The 21,167-nt window shown below is 44.8% G+C and overlaps 1 protein-coding gene across 1 annotated transcript in view; it reads right to left on the bottom strand.

Annotated features, from left to right (window-relative positions):
• VXN (vexin) overlaps positions 1–16,103 on the bottom strand; it is a 41,757-nt gene extending 25,654 nt beyond the window's left edge. The window contains exons 1-2 of the mRNA XM_069220272.1: positions 15,741–16,103; positions 12,348–12,403 (exon numbers count right to left, since the gene is read on the bottom strand). Of these exons, the coding sequence (XP_069076373.1) occupies positions 12,348–12,403; positions 15,741–15,807 (123 nt within the window). The 5' untranslated portion in view covers positions 15,808–16,103. The remainder of the gene's footprint in view (positions 1–12,347; positions 12,404–15,740) is intronic.
• Positions 16,104–21,167: the final 5,064 nt, after the last annotated feature.

Genomic DNA, 21,167 nt, shown 5'->3' with positions numbered 1-21,167 from the left:
AGGCGGGAGGCGGGAGGGAGCGGCGAATGGGGGTGAGGGGGGTGGGGCCGCAGGGAGGCAGCGGCAGGGAGCGGAGAGCAAGGGGGAGCGCACAAGGGGCGAAAACACGAAGGCACAAAAAGTCGAGCAAAATACAGTCACAATATGAGAACAATCAGAGAAATACACTAATGGCACAGTATACAATCGGGGAAACAGCAATCAGAGGGGCACAACGGGGGCAGAAGCGCAGGAGGCGAGGCGCTTGAAAAACAGTAAAAACGCACTGCAGGGTGGCGAAAAGTGGCACAATCAGAAGGGGCACGGCGGGGGCAGAAGCGCAAGAGGCAAGGCGCTGAAAATAGAAAAACACTTACAGGACGGCGGAAAAACGGCACACGGGTCAAGTGAAGCCTCGAACACGCTAGCAGCAGCGTGGGCGGGGGTCAGAGGCAGGAGACAGCAGGTTGGTGCTGCGGACGTGGGGGGCGAGCTCAGGACCTAAAACAGGTCAGAGGTCGCTCACTAGCGACGCGCAGTGCCAGCCATTAAGAAGGGAGGGGGGAGGGAGGAGCAGCTGGGAGGCGGGAGGGAGCAGCGAATGGGGGCGCAAAGGGGGCGCGCCAGATGTACCAACTATCCGAGAATGGAGGAGGGGGTTGGACATCTATCTGGCAGTGGAAAAAGACACCTACCGCAGCAGGGGCAGCCTCTGCAAATTTCACAAGAAAGGGGAGTTTTGGATGGAGCATTATGGGATGAGGTGAGTGGAGGATGGCCTTGAACTTGTTTCCAACTCGGAGGCTGCATGGGCCCAGAGGAACTAGGGAGTGATGGGCTGTGAACTGTGTTCTTTTCTTACTGCTACACGATGGGTGCTTCACGAACTCTGTCTATTGATATGGGCACTGTTGTGTGCTCCCTTTGAGTTCTTACCGATATCGGCACATGTCGCGCTTTATTGTGTACTTTCCTTTTAGCTTTTGCAAAAAATAAAAAATATATTTAAAAAAAAACTATACTGGACTCAACACTGAAATATATATGGAACTTAAATAGACTTAGAAATGAAGCAGACCTACAACGTGAAGCTAATTTACAACTGCAGCAGATCCACAAATGACGTAGGTTTAAAACTACCGTGCATTGCTAATTTGGATGTGCAGGAACTACCTGAAGAAGGGGCTTATATCATCCTGAAAGCTGCAAGCAAAATATATTTTATCCACACAAAGGTATAATCCTTGTAAAATTTCTGCCTGGTTGTTTGCTTTTTTAAAAGGGGAAAATATGTTTCTTTCCACGCTAATGAAGTACTTCTGCCTAATTTATACATAGGAACCATCAGATTCATTTGTAATTCCACCTCCAAGCAATCCTCAGATTTGTGTGCAGATCGTGAACAATAGAGTACTTCGGTAAATCTTACCTAGTGCTTTGATTTCTTTTCATAATTGCTCAATGTTAATGATACCTGGGAAATTGTTCAGAGAATTGTCCATTTGTAAATCTTCAGTGCATTGAAATGCGTGAATATACACAATTTAGCTGGTGAAAAGTCTCCATCAATTGTGTAGCTCATTGACTCTTTTTTGGGCGAACACTTAGATGAATTATGTAAGTGAGCTGGAAGCTCATGAAAGTAGTGTGATGTATAATACACTAAGGGTTAAATATAGTTATGGCATGATAGTGTGTGTATGTGTGCAGCCACAGCAAACATCTCGATGAGGAAATTCTGTGTTCTGGTCGTCTGGAAAACTGCCTGACCTAACTACTGGTAATGTAAGCAAAGTAAAGGCTGCCATGGCAACAGGCAACCCATGCCAACATGGCTGCCAGAAACAATGTTCTTTCACACTTTTCAGTCTAACTAATAAAGGGTGCCATGAATAAAAGTAATGTGTCCAATTTAGGGAAAGCAAAATCGCAATGCTTTCCAGATCCAGGTCGCTAAGATTTTTGTCTTTAAGTTTTAAGGGGTGTTTCAATATTGTCAGAAAAAGGACCACTGCTTACAAGAAAGCATCAAACAAGACCACTGGGTTTCTGGGAGTATCTTAGACCCATCCCACTATGGGCCTCATTTACAAGAATCTGACGCATCGTCATTAATGCATCAGATTTCTTGCACCTGCTGCACATCCCCTAACGATGCCAAGGATGCTCTGTTTTTACAATACAGAGCTCTATAGTGAACGTTTTTACAGATGTTTCAGAATTTTTTATGCATCTGTTGGCGCTAAGCCCAGGCAGTCCTGGAGTAGCGTTTTTAATCTGACACAACTTCAGCAATGCGAGGAGCCTCTCATAGGAAAAAGCCCTATGTCAATTTTACGCCAGTTCTGAGAAGGCAGTAAAATGTTGACACTGTGAACTTGCAGAATGACACAGTGGAATGTAAATTTCTCTGCATCAGTTCTGTGTGGCTTTTCCAGTGGGAACACCTACCCTATATACAATATACCTAGTGCAGATATAATGTGACACAGGGCTTTACAAACTGACACATTGAGCTCCATGCGTCAGTTTGTAAGTATGGAGCAGTGTACTGTAATGCTAGCACCACTGCTGCGTAAAAAAATGATGCAGCAGTGGCTCAAAGGACTTGTAAATGAGGCCCTATGTTTCTTTATCTCTGTTTGCCAGCATATCAGCCCATTTCAGGCTAAGCAGTGTTGCCCGGCCTAAAGCGTGGGCAAGTCTCCTGCTCAATGGACTGCAATAAAATGTATAAAGCTAGAGCTCAGCTCTTTTGCGCCTAGGCAACAGAGTACACAGCGTCGCTTGCTGAAGTTGTTTATGCATGCACGAATTTCTGAATCCAAGAGTGGGGCAGAAATACTAAGGCCTATATTTGTACTTTTTTAGTGCTGCATTTGCGCCACTTTGTGATGCAAAACCGGCGCAAACTTACAAAATACAATCGTATTTTGTAAGTTTGCGCTGTTTTTGCGTAAAAAAATGACGCAAATGCAGCGCTAAAAAAGTATAAATATGGGCCTAAGGGCCTGATTTATTAAAAGGTAGCACCGCCTTTATGTCATTTGTTGATGCAAACTTACAAAATATAATTATATTTAGGTCCATGGTGATATGTTTATCACATTTGATGTACTGAACCAAAGCAAGAGTGTTCCTTGTACATGTCACACTTTCTCTACCCGAATAAATGAATTCATGTAAACTTTTATTGTATTGTTAAAAATATATATATTTTCAAAACGTTACAGGTACACACCAAGCTGCTATAGCTAGAGAAGTAAAGAGAGCATAAAATAAAGCAACGCTCTAAAATAAGACAAGGTTTAAAGGTCGTCCTCACTATGATCTAATTGTTATACTACTTGGACGTGTAGAAAAAACGAAGGGTGCAATGTAAACAAATGCTTCTTCTCTGACTTGGCAGCTAGTACTGCTGCTTGGGAGGTAATCACGATACCAGACCTTGTGAAATTTGCTATTCATTCAGCAGGCGACCGCTGACACGCACTCAGTCTGTGCTCAATAGCGGTTTCCCCATCGCCACTTTCATGAACTTTCCTATGCCTTTGACTACTTGTATATGTCAAATGTGTAGCCTTAGTCTTACTGCATTGGTGCACTTTCTAACCTGCAGGCGTCTGAAAATGCTAGTTTTAATAGTAACGCTTTCTCTTTATGGATGCTTCAGCGGTAGCGTAGTCTGTGTGCCAAGGCACAAGCCTACAACCCCCTTATGGCGTTGGCCACTGCTGTTCTATGTCACCAGTATCATACTAATCAAATTGTAGCCTGGCATTCTCCTTTTGTACACTGTGGAGGCAATATCTCTATAACATAAGGTACAAAAAATCCCAGAACACGTAAGACAAAGCCTGAGCGCTTTAAATGAGAACAAGCCTTAAAATTGGATTCAAAAGATATCACACAATTTCTTTTTAAACTGTTTTTTTAAAGAGTTAGGGTGTGTGAACTGTCCCAGGCTTCTCGCAATTGCAGTGAGCCAGTGACTGAAAAAGGGTAATGTGATAGCTATTTTTAGCATTATTGTCTCTCTTATAATATCTACCCCAGAAGTGCCTTTAGTGTTCCCTGATTGCATATGTGCAAGAATACCAAAAACTCAATATACTACTCAACCGACCGTAGAAAAGAAATTCAAGTGGATTTTAACCTAGGCTATAGATCAAGGGAGGGAAAGAAGATGTCTAAATAAATTGCTTTGAACTATATCCAGCTATTCTATTAGGCAGGCAGGCAAACCTCACACCCATAAGTAGTAAAGGCTTACATTTTGCTCTGGTAGAGTCTAAAAGTTGCTTTGAAGATGGTCGGGAAAGCTGCTTGGCAAGGAGAAACAAAGCATACATCAAGGAGTTTGCCTAGGGTTTCAGTGAGGCCAAATGCTACAGGAAATTTGCTTAAACCACACCCCAGGTTCTTATAAACTTCAACTATCTCTTTGGCATTCATAAGACATTTGCCCTTTTTTAAAAAAATTCTACCAATGATTAGCACATTCGTTTTTGTAGTGTTTGCTACATTATTAGATTATGGTTACAGTATTTTTCCAGGCCCTGGAGTGTGTGCTGTAGCCCAGTGACAGGTCGGTCCATGATAACTATGTCATCAGTGTACAAGAGCACTGGGACAGCCACAACCCCTATCTTTAAAGGGCAGGCACTGGCACCCATTCCAAATTTGAGAAATGCCCTAGGATGCGAGGCAAAATGTCTGCTGAAAGCAACATGACTTCTTTTTTCTGGGGGGGAGGGGTAAAGAGAATAACTGTGGTAGGGGAAGATGAAAGTATTTGACATGTCACTTCTCCACAGTACCTCAAAGTCTCCCCACTCCACCTATGATGGAGGACAATAGAATTTCAGAACATTCAATTATCAAATAGCCATGCGTTTAAATTAATTGTAAGGGTGTGCAGACAATGCTGTTCCACAGTTCAAAGGTATCAGGCTCTGCCATCTTGGGGCCTCTTTGTGAGTTTGGCGGTTGGACCACCAGACTGCCATGGTGGATGTATTTGGAACGGCGCCAGGCTGACGGTCTCAAGACCACTAGATTACGAGTTCCCCACAGGGCTCCCGTGACTGGCGGGGGAGGCAGGGGGAAGTATAAAGCAGTTACTGCTGGCCATGCTCCCCTACCTGTCAGCATGATGGGTGGACTGTGCCCATGCACCACGTCCTTCACGGGACACAGTGAGCCCCCGAACCCCAAATTGGGATCACCATTGAAGGCTTGGCGGTCCTGCAGGTTGTAATGGCCATGGAGGTCCCAATACCGGGATTTCCAACATCGGCCACTGCGGTCAGGACCTCTACAGTCCCCACCACACTGACTATCGCGGTGCCATTGGTCAGCTGGTGGTGTTCTGGTGGTCCGCCTGCCAAACTTGAAATCCCACGGTCCGACCGCCAAAGTTGCGGCGGTCGGACAGCCACCGGTACCATGGAGGTCCACAGACCGCCAAACTCGTAATGAGGCCCTTGATTGCACACCTACACATCTCTGAGACCTAGCATAAGTCATGACCAGCAGTCAGTAGACTGATGGATAAGACTGACTGAACAGTGAGGAACCGTGCACTCTTGGAATACCAACAATCGAATAGCATGTCAAAATGAAACACAGTATCTTCTATATGGTTAGGTCCCTAGGCACACTGGCCACTTTCCAGGCCACGCAAATTACATCTATATTAAGTGCTATAGGAAGAACGGAGACCAACGTTAAAAGGCCTATTAAGAGAAGGAAAAAGAGAGATCTCCTCATGCGTGAGAGTCAAGCACTAATTTCCTCAAAATGTGCAGGTTTTATTTTTGCAAGAATAAAGCAATAAAGCCAAGAACAAATCCAAGGCCAAGACTCTCTCTACCATGCTGCTCTTCTGATTGAACTTTACCAGGAGGCCCTGGAAACAGAATACTGACAGATAGCTAACCACGAATGTCCGACATCTTATATCGCACAGAATATTGAGGGTTTGGCTGATAAGAGAACTAACAAGGGCATAGTATAATTTGCCTGCAAATACATGGGCATATTTACAAGTCCCTTGCGCCACCGTAGCGCCACCATAGCGTAATTTATTGGATGATAAGGCGGCGCTAAGGTGGCTTTTTTGCTGCATCATATTTACAAAGTGGCTCAATGCTTGTATTGCGCCACTTTGCAACCCCTTGCGCCACATTATGCCTGCAATCAGCATAATGTATGCAAGGGGGGCGTTACGACGCAGGGAGGCCCCAAGTAATGGCGTAGTGAAATTTACAACATTTCACTGTGCCAGTTTGTTGCATCATTTTTAAGGCATGCTCAGAGCAGGTGTTAAAATGATGCATCAATTTCAAAAAAGGAGGGGCAGAACGGGAGATTTGGAGAAAAAACGAATATCTCCTGGTCCAGTGTGTATTTCTCCCAAATATATACTCCACAAAGTTTACACACAGTTCCAAAATCAGAGAAAAAAAGAGATCGAGGGTTATAGTGGTAAAGACAGGTTTCCAGTGACAAAAAAAGGGGGGGAAGCAATATGCTTGAAGCAAGAGGAAGGGGAAGGAGACGGCTCACAGGTGAACCAACGTTTGTGGTTCTATATCAATTCATAATGGAATTTAGAGCCTGCTACCTCCCTGAGGGAGCCCACCAGTAATACTTGGAGGGTTTTGAATAAATTAATGCACAAAGCAGTTTTCATAAAGGATTAGGTACGTAAATAGGTCCTGATGAATCGCATGAGATCAATTTCAACTCAATATAGCGAGAAACATGTTGACCCCTTGATTGAGTATCACAGTGATTCTGTATACTCTTTTTTGTACCCTTTTTTTACTTGAATTTCTAGTGAAAATTGTTATAATTTCAAGGGATTGTATACATTAATTTACTATATCCCTAACACGATGTTTTTAACTATGCCAGGGGTTTAAATATCTGAATAAATAAATTTTTTACCCTTAGTCATTTTTAATCTCTTCCATACCAATCCTCTTTCTTTTTTTCATCTGACCGGCTCTACACCAACTGCCTAAAAGATCTCCGGCAAAGAGCCCCTTTGTGGGGCCCGTCAGGCATTGCAGTGCCGGCCTGACGAGGAGCATAGCCCTATGATGAAGCATGTCACCGGACGGTGAGTGAGGGCTCTTGCTTCAAGCATATTGCTTCCCCCCCTTTTTTTGTCACTGGAAACCTGTCTTTACCACTATAACCCTCGATCTCTTTTTTTCTCTGATTTTGGAACTGTGTGTAAACTTTGTGGAGTTAAAATGATGCACTCATTATATTCAATGGGCCTCCCTGTGCTTTGCTGCACTAGTATCACATTTTTTTACGCTAGTGTAGCAAAGCGCCACAATAGCGTCAAATAATTTGATGCTATTGTGCTTGCGACCGCCATACTGCACTGTATTGTAAATATGGCGCAACCATGGTGTCATTCGGTGCGGGTAGAGGGGGCACAAGAAAAGTGGTGCATCTTCCATGATGCGCATTTTCTTGCAAATATGCCTCACAGTTTTGTCAAGAGGAGAAGCTGACAACTTAACTGCTTTCCTTAACCACCAAAGCATTTTAGACCACTCCATTCAAGATTCAGCTTGAATACACAGTTTTCATGAGAGGGCATGCAGCACCTAAACTAGATTTTCAAAATGATCTCAGGTTTAAAGTGAGCATTGGATTACCCATGAACAAGGATCCTCATGGTTCAAAAAAGCATTGGCGATGGATAAACAGTGTTTATAATATGGATTCAATATTACGTGTTCATGCATATTGAGTTTGTTGTTGATTTTACTTAATTATCAATAAGTATAAAAATATGCTTTGAATACAACAGATGAACTTAAATGAAATAAAAATAATGTGGAACAACAGCGTTTTACAAGCATATTGATAATTGTTGATATATTTGATATGAGCTGCTAGAACTCAAAAACCTAGCCCTCTCGCAAAGTCTTGGACTTCTGACAGGGCTCACCATTTATGACTCAGGCCCTGAAAATACCCTACCTGGAGGTACCTCTGCCAGTCCGCAACAGCCATAGTCCCTCCACATGCACACAGTCAGTCAGTTACTAAAATCTTATGACATTATCACTGCTAGACACCACTGACTGACACTTGTCAATCATCTCAGCCTGAGAGCTGCTAGTCCTCTCTGACTCACACATGCTTGTCATCTCGGACTGACATCTGCCAGCCAACACTATATAACAGGCCTTCTGCCATTGTCAACAACTTAAGTACTTAGTTCCTTTAGCTTGTAAGACATGGGTGACCTTGGCATTCACACTCAGATGTTTGCCTGACTATACTTCATCAAGGGCTATATTTATGGCCAAGTGGAGCAGTGCAGCAAGTCATCTTGTCTTGATAGTAAAATAGTAAAATAGTAAAATAGTCAGTAATAAGAGCTACTTATGATCCATGAAAACCTTCCTAAGCTACTAATAGTATTCGTGTTGTAATAGTGACCACATCAAACAAGATTACATTAGACACCACGCCATCCACGATTCCTAGACATTATCATCTCAGTGCATCAGGCAGGGTAGCCGCCCGTAATGTAAAAAAGGCTTTGTCAGTTTGGAATGCATTTACATAAGTAATATATAATAGCTATAGCTTGAATGGCCCTGACACCAAGGCGATGCTACTACTAAGCATTAAATATATGTTGGAGATCCAGCCATTTTTCTCCAAACATTAGCTTCTGAGTTCTGGATATACACTCATTTTCATCTTGAATATACAAGTTTCAATTTTGGTAGACATATATTAACTAATTAAAAGCTTCTAACTTAGAAGGCTGGTGCGCATGAAGAACTACTATGGGTAGCAGGACAGCTATCAGTAGCTCGCAAATTACTTGTTGGAGAAGCTTGGCCTAAAAATAATTTTAAGAACAAGCCAGTGTACTAAACTGTATAACATATTTTAGGCCCGGTCAAACGACATCTTTAGCTGTATCTCCTGCTGTGTGTGTGTGTGGTACAAGGTAAAGGCTGAGCGCGTTTAATGTGGGTTGAAGAGGCAAGTTTGAAAGAAGGTTGTGGCTTGAAGCCAAATCTTGTTGCAAAGAATCTGTGAGAAAAGCTGAAGCTTCTGTTCAGAATAGATTATTCATATTCACCAGTAGATTTCTGGGCACTGGCCTGTGTTGAATAGTTGTGATACAGTGCTATAGACAAATTCTGTGTAAGAAAGACATTTATAAGGTGTGGGACTTTATTTTCCAGAACTTCACTGAAGATGTTGGGGCATTGCAGATTGTTGAATAATGTAGAAGTGATCCACTTAGAGACGGTTTTACTCACAGTGTGGTTGTAAGAATGGGTTTAAGGTTGTGCTGTCCTCATCTTGGGAATGTGCATGGCGTAGTCTTCCAAACTATGGAGGTTTGTTTATGGGGCCTCGCTGAAGTTGTCTTATCAGTGGCCTCACATACTTGTCATCTTCTTCACTTAAATTTAGGTATCATATAAAGTCTTTAAGAGGGTGATCTCATTAAGGTAAACAGAGACATAGGGCCTTATTATGAGTACGGTGATCAATGGACCATGGTACTCACGGTGGTGGTTGGACCGCCGGAACCTTGGCGGTCCAACCACCACAGTACAATGCTGGTGGTTGGACCGCCAGCACACCACCGCCGCCACCAGGATCAGAGAGCCTGATGGGTTGGAGGTGGTGCAAGTCATGGTCAGCCACAGCTGTGCTGAGTTCAGTACCACCGTGCTGATTACGACTTGCCTTTACGCCATCCTTTCATGGTGGGGACCCCGCCATGTAAAGGCCGGTGGAAAGGCAGGGACGGGGCCACAGGAGGGGGACCAGCACTGTCCATGCCATGGCAGACAGTGGGCATTCCAGGGGTGCTGGCAACACCGTCTATGGGACAGCATTGGCCTCGCTGAGGTATATGCCTCTGCACTGTATACACTGGCCAGTGCCGCGCAAACATCATAATATAGCGATGGGGAGGCTGCTGGCTTGGCAGCCACCCCCCCACCGTCATATTGACAGTCCAGTGGTCGGACCGCCAAGATTGTAATCACCCCCAAACTCTTTCTGGAGGGTGTTCAAGGTTTAAAAAGTGAGAGACCCCATTAAAATCTATGGAGGTATTTTGTATGTTAGGGCGGTGAATCCTTGTAAAAAGATAGTAAAATGTGTTCAGCGTGTAGCCAAGTGGTATGTCCATTATCACTTGATAGATGATAGAAAATTGGGCACAGATGCAAATTGTTGAATTACTTTAAGTCGACAAAGCCCATGGGACACTGTCACAATGATTGGATGCTGAGATGCCATCAGTGATGTTATTGATGATGTTGTTCAACATGAGAGATCTAATATGTGAAGACCTAAGTAGTGTGTGAAGTGGGAACAACTTATAATTAGTTCACTAAAGTATATCTGTCAAATTTCCGTTTTTTTTCAGTTTTTAAACATTAGTTCTTATCTCATTTCAATACCTAAGTATAACCTCAGTTTAGCCTTTGTTTTTCAGTGAATTTCTGTTTTCTTTTGTTATATTATATCTTTAGAATATACCCAACCGCCTTGGGCATTCTGTGGCCAATTTCAGCCCTTCTTAACAACCACAGGTGGCCAACCGTCCAGCCAACCCTCAGCTAAGTACAGCATTCACCCATGTACAGCAGTGGGTTGGCCCTGCACCCAGTCTTCTGCAGGAGACAAGCTCCCACTGTGCACAGCCTATGACCTGCACAATGGTGGTTGGCCGCACGTCTTGTCTATGACCACACCCCTCTAATTATTTTTATTTTTTTTATTTTGGTAACACATTGGCACTGTGGTATCACATAGGAGGGCCTCACTTGGAAACACTGTTCCTGTGACCAAAACTATATTTTTAAATATAACTCAAGGAGAGATATCTTTGAGACCCCTCACATGGCCCTGTGGGTTAGGCTGTGCTCACCTTGCACCCTTATATGCCCTTTATTTATTTTTTTCAAGGACTTACGAACCAAAGGCCCCGAGTTCTGCCAAGCAGGCCACAATATTTGCTCAAATGTTGCATCTCACCAATCACATTGTTTAAGCTCTGATACTATACTGGTACAGCGGTATCAAAACTGCAGGCAGGAGAGACGGCTCCCGCAACCAATCAGAACGACTATTTTTTTTTTTTTTGGTACAACAGGAGTACTATAGAAACTTCTGTGGTACTAGCTGTCCCAACATCTCTAACCTGGGTCCCTATTTAAATGTTAATTTCTCAAAAATATCTGAATGGATTTAATACAAATCAGAAAAAAAAACTTTTTAAGTACAATTCAACTTTTTGCCAGATTTGGTGTAATTCTGCCCAGCCATTTTTTCTGTTTCAGAGAATAAATATTCCTATGGGAATTAAAGTAGGAAATCTCACTTTTTAGAAGCCCCGGTTTTTCTTGGCCATCACTTGACAGATGAGTGCAAACCATTTTAAGAAGGAGACAACTTTGTTTTTAACATTTTGTGCAGCCCGGTTCAGTTGTTGGCTTTCTTGCACTCTCAGTGATATAATTTCCCCTGATCAAATATGCCTATCCCCCATAAAACAAGTGCACTTCAGAGTCAGAGCTTGTGGACCAATCATTAACTTGGCCTATGCTTTTTCCTTGTCATTTTGTATCCTTTTTTATTTTTATTTTCTAAATCATTTTAAACTACGTTTTCAGTCTACACTGACTCAAAGCTAAGCGTACGTTTTATTGGCTCCAATAAGAGTCACATTTTCCTGTGATGCCAATTAAAATTAAAATGGTTTCTACACCTGCTCTACATACTTCTCCCATCTAGCAAACACTCCTTTTGGTCCAGATTGTTCTGACAGATTAGGGAAGTTGATGTGTTCTCAAAGTGTTTTCCAAACCTGTGACGCATGGAAATATATCCCTGTGTGTGCTCCCTCTTAGCACACGGCGAAGCTCGCCGAGCCGTCGCCTTCGGGGCTAGAGGTCATGACCTCGCGGACAAAGGAGGGCCGCGTGCAGGCCACCTGCTGACTGGACAGTGCGTCTCCTCGCGCCTGAGGTGTCAGTCAGGCCTCTTGTTACAGGAGCTCTGTGTCAATAGGGGGCAGGCAAATGTAATTTAAAAGAGGCCTGGGGAGTGTATAACCAGGCAGCTGTTGGAGGGAAGCCCTGGGGTGGAGAGGAGGGCGGGGACACAGATGACATCCTAGCGCTTTACACTGCTGGGGGAGAGGAGTTTAGGGTGGGGTGAGAGATAAAGAGAAGGCACGAATAGAAGAGATGTCTGGTTGCAGGGGGAAGGAAAAGAAAGGTGGGGGGTGAGGGAGCTGAAGTGGAAAATATGGCCAATACCAAAGCGAACACGTCAGGGTTACTCACGCTTTTTCTTAAGGTCTGTGGGGAACGGTGCGTCCTTCCTCTGGAGGCACGGCACACTGAAAGACAAAACATTACAAAGGTTACTTGTTTTACTATCGAATAATGCCGAATTGGCAGCCGACACATATGCCTTTCCTTAGCTGCGTTACTTTAAAATGATTTGTTCGGACTACACCTTACCTTAAAAGTGCGCCGCACCATAAAATATTAATCTCATCAATTGTCCCTACTTAAAGTACCACACGCTGCAAGCGGAGCCAAATGTTATTATTTTAGAATCGGGTCAGTTCTGTTTATGGAGGAATTGGCCCATTTCCTGTGGACCAAAAGCTGACGTGAACATCCTTAATTAGCATTCAGTGGGGGCTGTACACAAATTAATCTACTTTTCCACGAATCATTCCCTAAATTAGAAACATGCACTACTACTAGGGCATCTCCTTCACGCCCAATCCACTGTCAGTGTGTTAGTCATTCACTCTCACTTCACCATAAGCTTGATGCTCATTCATCTACAGTTCACCAGCGGCTAGTGCTTTATTCTCCACACTTCACCAGCCACTTTTTACTTGTGCACTGACACTTCACCAGCAACTTCTTACTCATTCACTCTCACTTAAACTTAAAAGTCCTCACGAATCCTCATTCTAGCCATCACTCATATTGACTCTGCCTGCTCATTCATCCAGAGTAACAATCACTCCTGCTGACTCACTCGATATTCAGGATGCTGCTCAAGCTCGCAAACATTCACCCTCAAGTCACCCAGCTCCACATGTTCACATCCTCAGATCACCAAGTCCATTGCGTCATCCATGTTTAAGGTTTCTCATCCCCTCTCAGTCATTCGGAAGCTCACTGTTACTCTGCCCCTACTCACCATTATTCACTCTACTGTCACCATTTCTCAAGCATACTTCCCAATTTATACTCACATCACTCAGCCACACTCACTTTTTCCATTAGTCCCTTCACAGATTCAGGCTGTCACTCTTGGGAGCTCACCTCACATGCTCTCACTCAACTAAGGGATAGATTTATTAAAAACTCATGCTACACAGCTCAGCAACCAAAGTTGCTACACTGCGTTGCGCGAGAGAGCGAGAGCAGGACAAAGTCATATCTACTGAGATATGGCACTATCCTGTTCTCTTCCTAGCGCTGGCACAAAATTAGGCTTCCGAGCGCCACGCAAATATCTTTGCTCCATAGCGCACAGCTGTCAAGGAGAGTCTAGAGTAGGTTTAGTTCTTGGAGGGTATCCTTCCAGTATAAAATAACGTCTGGACAAACTTTAAAACTGATCCCACTTTGGATGTGATCTGTATAGTGCAGCACACATGTGATGTTGGAAACGTTTGGAGAAATAAAAATACATGCATTTCTTTTTCTGACGCCTGCCTCAAAGGGCGTTATTTTTTGGTGCAGAATCCTGTCTACTATTGTTAGTAGATACAGCTTTGTGTCAAAAACCATAGGGCAAAGCATTGAACCGTCCATGTACCACCCACGGAACACCCCTTGACACAAAGTAAATAAAAGCAGCACAAAGCGCTGCTTTGCGTTACTTTCAGGCAACCTTTTAGTAGAAGTAAATTCCAAAAAACATTTTGCTCCAGTTTCAGTCACTATTGCAACACATACCTGGTGCAATGTCAATAAATGTGTCCCTAATTGTTGTGGTCATAAGTTTACCCTTAGGCAATCCAACATTTTTAACTATAAAACATGCACATTAAATACATTCGAAATACTTGGATGCTTAAAAATGCCTTTTAGGTCAGATGAATTTTTTTTTTTTATTAGCAAGTGTGTAAACGATCTTTTTGAAGCATTTCGAAAATACATAAGATACAAAGAAGACTGATAATGTGTTTTATTTATTTTTAAATCTATTGCTGCAGAACGTTGTCCTTAGTCTACAAACGTTTTATCTTAAGTGGGAAAAATCAAAAAGGGTTTTTTGTTGGAGCAGTTGCTTGTCAGGCCTAGGACATCGACCCTCTAAGACTGGATGTCGTGAAGGCTCTGACAGAAGTGGCTTTATGTTCATGCCATTGTCAACAGTAAACGAGCCCACGCCATGGTATTCTTTAGGACTCTATTCAATAAATACCTCATTCAATCAGTTACCATGAATTGGATGAGAGGAAACCTCTTGGGCAGATTTAAGACACGCGGGGGATTCCAGGGGGTTCACGTGGGCTTGAAACTCGCTTTAAATGACATCTCCACAGTAGAATAATCTGTGTAGCTTTCATTCAGCCCTTTATCGAGGGGATTTTACCCCATAACCAAGTCCCGGGCGTGCGCATTTTTAGACACAAAGACCCCATGAACGTCATGAACGTTAATTCACCATAATGCCAGGGGTAGCGAAAGTGACATCACACACCCTTTGAACTACGATGTTACTCACACTCACTTGCTTACAAAGTCACACACATTATACACTATATTAGTGTAATAAACTAAGGACCAGCTGCCTATGTGTTCCTAGCCCTGATTTTGCCAAGTCTGAGGCCAGGGCTCTCAAAATTAGTGCCAGGGGCCACAGGGGGCAAGTCAGGGGTCGCAGATGCGACCCCTGATTACCCCTAAATGGCGTCCATGAAAGACACTTTTTAGCTGAAAAGGGAGGAAAGGTGTGTCCGCTGCTGGGCTTTGTACTCCCAGAAGCCAAACGTATATATTGTGCATTAAATGCAATTACAATTACAATATAGCTATCGCAGTCACTTGTTAAAGCGCACAAAAAACAGAAGGACCACCAGTATATCGTGCTACATGTTTTCAAGATAACTACAGATGTAGTTAATTCATTTGTCCGTGCACCTTTTCTAGTACCAACATGCCTCGTTCTGGCACACAAGAGGGCTGTATGATATGTGAAACGCGCATGGGTCATTGTGTACAAACAAACTATAGCCATTAAAAACAGCTTGGGATAGTTTAGGATTTTGATCGGGCTCCTGCTATGTAGACCAAATGGTACAGATTGATTTTTGGCTTGAAACGCCGTTATTGAGCGCAAGAACGATGAATTAACAAACTGTATGCCCAGAAGGTGGCTCGTTGAGTTGATCAGTCGTCCCTGGCAAAGGGCGACGTCCTGGTGGTGGTCATGGGGTATAATCCTGGTAAAGCACACTCAGCCTTACATCCTTCCGAAGCGGGTAATTCAAGTCACATACGTTTTTTAAAAGTAACTACGAGTTTAGCCACCCCAGTGTCAGTGCAGGGCGTAGCACTGTTAGTGCTGCAGCCTGGAAAGCAGCACATCCCTTCCCGCGGACTGCACGTACACCGGGGTGTCCCACTGCCCAGACCGGCACACGCGCCCTTCCGACCAGACACAAGCCTTTGTCCCTCCCAGGTCCGAACTTCACTCACTCTTTGGTGACATTACGGTGGTGAAGACTTCCAGGTTGTCCTCGCCGCGGCTGTAGATCCTGTTCATGCCTGCAGCCCCGCGCCTTGCTGCTGCTGTGCTGGTCAGCTCGAGAGAGTGTTCCTGCCCGTCCTGACACTGCCTCTCGCCTTAAGAGCGTCTGTCAGTGCCTGGCTGATCAATGGCCAGGCCACAAAGGACGGGCGAGCTGTGACCTCCCCTTATTGACTATTCCGCGAGAGCACGGTGTCCCCGCTCCCATCTGGCCAGCTATGAATTCCATTAATGCAGAGATGTCATTAGTCCTCACACGTCGCATGTAAAACATTCATTGCATGGTCGTTGCTGAAGCGGCTGCTGTATTTAAAGCACGGGCACGAGAGCGCCTCAATCGTGCCCTCCTGCTCACCGAGCGCCTAGTACCTAAAAAGCACTGTACAAATGTGTATTAGGCAATTGTTTTCACAATATGGCACCATTCACTCATTTCATAATATCTTTGAGCTTGAGTTTCTTTCAAAAACTAAAACTTTATATATCAGTGGTCGAAGTGTGGGGGGGGGGGGGGGGTATGAGGTGCAGGACGTTCCCATACTTTTTTAATTACTTTTACATTTTTGTGAGAAGTGTAAGGCAGGGAGCCTCATGTGCTGTGAAACCGAAGGAAGGACAGGCAGCTAAACAAGCCTTCTTGCCCGGCGCCTGCTTGCGTAAAATAAATATAACTGTGCGCAACTGTCAATCTGCAAATGTGAAAGGAGCTTGGAAGCCGGTATTGGCTTTAATTGATGGATTCACTTGAACCTTCATGATGCCAACCATTTATGCTTTTTGCGAAGTATTAGAAGGGAGTTAACAGTATATCTGTAAAGTGTGTGCTTTTTAGGGTCAGTTATGAAAAAAGGCACTATGTACAGCCTGGGTACTATTAAAATCTATATTTTGGAACCACTTTTTTTTATCTTAAACCTTTTGTGCATTTTGTGTTAGCCTATCTTATACTGTGAGTAATGCAAGTTGAAAATAATGACTTACATATTTACATTGCTTTCTGTCACCGACTGGGACCATGTAGCACTAAACATACATGTAGGAGGCTGGCCTGGCTTATAGTGGGTACCTTGTGGTACTTATACCTTGTGCCAGGTCCAGTTATCCCTCATTTGTAGAATAGAGGTGTTTCTAGCAGCTTAGGCTGATAGAAGGTAGCTATGGCAAAGCAGCTTAGGCTGAACTAGGAGACATGCAAAGCTCCTACTATACCACTTATATCATATAGCACAATATCATAAGAAAACACAATACTCAGAGTTACTAAAAATAAAGGTACTTTATTTTAGTGATAATATGCCAAAAGTATCTCAGAGGATACCCTCACTTAGGAGGTAAGTAATATACACAAATTATATGTACACAAACCAAAAACAGGTAAGTAACAGTAAGACAAGTAGTGCAAACAATCTAGAATCACAATAGGATGCAATAGGTAGACATAGGCCTAGGGGCAACCCAAACCATATACTCCAAAAGTGGAATGCGAATCACAAATGGACCCAAGGCCTATGGGAGGTTGTAGAGGGTCACTGGGACTGTGAGAAAACAGTAAGGGTGTCCAAAATACCCCACCCCAAGACCCTGAAAAGTAGGAGTAAAGTTACCCTACTAGCCCAGAAAGACACAATAGTCGTGATAGGGGATTCTGCAAGAACCACAAGCACCAGCCAAACACTGAAGACGGATTCCTGGACCTGAGGACCTGTAAAGGAAGGGGGCCAAGTCCAAGAGTCACAAAAGTGTCCAGGGGAGGCAGATGCCCACTAAACCCCGGATGAAGGTGCAAAAGGACTGCCTCCGGGTGGAAGAAGCCGAAGATTCTGCAACAACGAAAAGGGCTAGGAACTTCTCCTTTGGATGGAAGATGTCCCACGGCATGCTGGATGTTGCAGAAGTGTTTCCAGGCAAACAAGTCTTGCTAGCTGCAAGACTCGTGGTTGAGGTTTTTGGGTGCCGCTGGGGCCAAGGAAAGACCAGGATGTCGTCCCTTGGAGGAGGAGACAGAGGGGGTGCTCAAAGAGCCCCCGCAGAAGCAGGCAGCACCCGCAGAAGTACCGGAACAGGCACTCAGAAGATCTGAGGACAGCAGTTGACTTAGAGTCACAAAGGAGGGTCCCAAGACATCGGAGTCCAACTCAGCGAGTTGGGCAATGCACAACGGAGTGCTGGGGACCCATGCTAGTCTGTGCACAAAGGAAGTCTTGGAAAAGTGCACATAAGCCGGAGCAGCTGCAAATCACGCAGTACACAGGTTTGCTGTCTGGAGTGGGGAGGCAAGGACTTACCTTCACCAAATTTGGACAGAAGGGCCACTGGACTATGGGAGACACTTGGACCCAGCTCCTGTACCAGGGACCACGCTCGTCAGGATGAGAGGGGACCCAGAGGACCGGTGATGCAGAAGTTTGGTGCCTGTGTTGGCAGATTGGAAGATTCTATCGACCCACGGGAGATTTCTTCTTGGCTTCCAGTGCAGGGTGAAGGCAGACAGCCCTCAGAGCATGCACCACCATGAAACAGTCAAGAAAGCCAGCAGGATGAGGTGCTACAATGTTGCTGGTAGTCATCTTGCTACTTTGTTGCGGTTTTGCAGGTGTCCTGGAGGAGTCAGCGGTCGATCCTTGGCAGAAGTCGAAGAGGAAAGTGGAGAGGAACTCTGGTGAGCTCTTGCATTCGTTATCTGAGGAATAGCCCAGAGAGACCCTAAATAGCCAGAAAAGAAGGTTTGGCTACTAAGAAAGGAGGCTTGGCTACTGAAAGAGGTAAGCACCTATCAGGAGGGGTCTCTGATGTCACCTGCTGGCACTGGCCACTCAGAGCAGTCCATTGTGCTCCAACACCTCTGAATCCAAGATGGCAGAGGTCTGGGACACATTGGAGGAGCTCTGGGCACCTCCCCTGGGAGGTACTGGTCAGGGGAGTGGTTACTCCCCTTACCTTTGTCCAGTTTCGCACCAGAGCAGGGCTGGGGGATCCCTGAACCGGTGTAGACTGGCTTATGCAGAGATGGGCACCATCTGTGCCCATCAAAGCATTTCCAGAGGCTGGGGGAGGCTACTCCTCCCCAACCCTTCACACCTATTTCCAAAGGGAAAGGGTGTAACACCCTCTCTCAGAGGAAATCATTTGTTCTGCCTTCCTGGGACTGGGCTGCCCAGGCCCCAGGGGGGCAGAAACCTGTCTGAGGGGTTGGCAGCGGTAGCAGCTGCAGTGGAAACCCTGGAAAGGCAGTTTGGCAGTACCCGGGTTCTGTGCTAGAGACCCAGGGGATCATGGAATTGTTCCCCCAATACCAGAATGGTATTGGGGTGACAATTCCATGATCTTAGACATGTTACATGGCCATGTTTGGAGTTACCATTGTGACGCTACACATAGGTAGAGACCTATGTGTAGTGCACGTGTGTAATGGTGTCCCCGCACTCACAAAGTTCGGGGATTTGCCCTGAACGATTTGGGGGCACCTTGGCTAGTGCCAGGGTGCCCACACACTAAGGGCTAGATGTAGCAAAAATATATTTTGTGACTTGCAATTTGCGAGTCATAGCAACTCGCAAATTGCAACTCGCAAAATATTATGCAGAAAGGTGTCTCAGACACCTTCTGCGACTCGCTATGGGGTCGCAAAGACCCACCTCATGAATATTAATGAGGTGGGTCGCAGTTTACGACCCCATAGCGAGTCTAGGCACTCACAGGGATGGTGGCCTGCTGGAGACAGCAGACCACCATGTCCGTGTCTGCTTTTTGAATAAAGCAGTTTTTTTTTTTCTTTTTGCAGCCCGTTTTCCTTAAAGGAAAACGAGCTGCAAAAAGAAAAAATTCCGAAACCATTTGGTTTCGTTTTTTTCAGAGAAGCAGTGGTCCATAGGACCACTGCCTGCTCTGAAAAAATATTTTTTTTGGCATTCACAAAGGGGAAGGGGTCCCATGGGGACCCCTTCCCTTTTGCGAATGAGTTACCATCCACTTCAAGTGGATGGTAACTGCGAGTTGGTTTGCGACCGCATTCGCGGTCCCAAAGCAACTCTGCATGGCGATGCGGTCGCAAATAGGAAGGGAACACCCCTTCCTATTTGCAAGTCGCAGCCTCAAATTGCGAGTCGGTACCGACTCGCAATTTTCGGTTGTGCATCGCGTTAGGCCTTTTGCGCCTCGCAAACTGCATTTTTTGCAGTTTGCGAGGCACAAAAGGCTTGCTACATCTGGCCCTAAGTAACTTGGCACCTAAACTTCACCAAGTGAGGGTTAGACATATAGGTGACTTATAAGTTACTTATGTGCAGTGAAAAATGGCTGTGAAATAACATGGACTTTATTTCACTCAGGCTGTAGTGGCAGTCCTGTGTAAGAATTGTCCGAACTCCCTATGAGTGGCAAAAGAAATGCTGCAGCCCATAGGGATCTCCTGGAACCCCAATACCCTGGGTACTTAGGTACCATATACAAGGGAATTATATGGGTGTTCCAGTGTGCCAATGAGAATTGGTAAAATTAGTCACTAGCCTGCAGTGATAATTTTAGAAAGCAGAGAGAGCATAAACACTGGGGTTCTGGTTAGCAGAGCCTCAGTGATACAGTTAGGCACCACACAGGGAACACCTACAGGGCATACATTATGAGCATTGGGGTCCTGCGTAGCAGGATCCCAGTGACACATGGGCAAAAACAAACATACGTACAGTGAAAATGTGGGTAACCTGCCAGGCAAGATGGTATTTTCCTACAATACACAAGTCACTATTCTCCACTGCCCGACTAGAGTTCAGTTCCATGGCTCTCTGGGGCAGTGCATTAACTAATAGAAGTTTCCTAATTTACGATAGTGCATTTTTCACTGATTAACATAACTTGCGTTTAAATTTCATTTAATTTGGGCTGTATTTTATATGTAGTTGCCAAGGGATGAAAGACTGAAAAAGGTTACAGAATATTTTGTGTTTTTTTTTAAGCCATGGCCACAGTGACCACACCTCCACGGTCACTCACCTCACCCACAATGTGTGTATCATAACAGGTCAAATACTTCTTTTAATGCACTTTGACCACTGTATATATACATTCACTAAAAAAAACAAAGGGTAAAGTGAAATTATATGTGAGTAAGGTAATCCCCCCCGGGTGGAAGCGGAAGGAGGGGGCAGTAAACTTTACGTTGGCCCAGTGGGGGCCACGGCATTCTTTAAATTCCCCTAGCATGCCCCGGGGCAAGGATGGGGCTTAAAAGAGGCTGCCGGGACCGGAACCCCTCTTCTTCGTTGGGGCTGCCGGGCAGCGACAGATCAAGGACAGTGTGAGGCGGTAATGGAGCGGTGGAAAGAAGAGCTAAAAGGGGGACCCACCTGCAGGAGCCATCGAGTAGCGCGGTGTGAGGA

This window comes from Pleurodeles waltl, chromosome 2_2, assembly GCF_031143425.1.
Source record: "Pleurodeles waltl isolate 20211129_DDA chromosome 2_2, aPleWal1.hap1.20221129, whole genome shotgun sequence".
NCBI classification, from domain to species: domain Eukaryota; kingdom Metazoa; phylum Chordata; class Amphibia; order Caudata; family Salamandridae; genus Pleurodeles; species Pleurodeles waltl.
The sequence above is the reverse complement of the archived record's forward strand: the minus strand, read 5'-3'. Positions and strand labels throughout refer to the sequence as shown.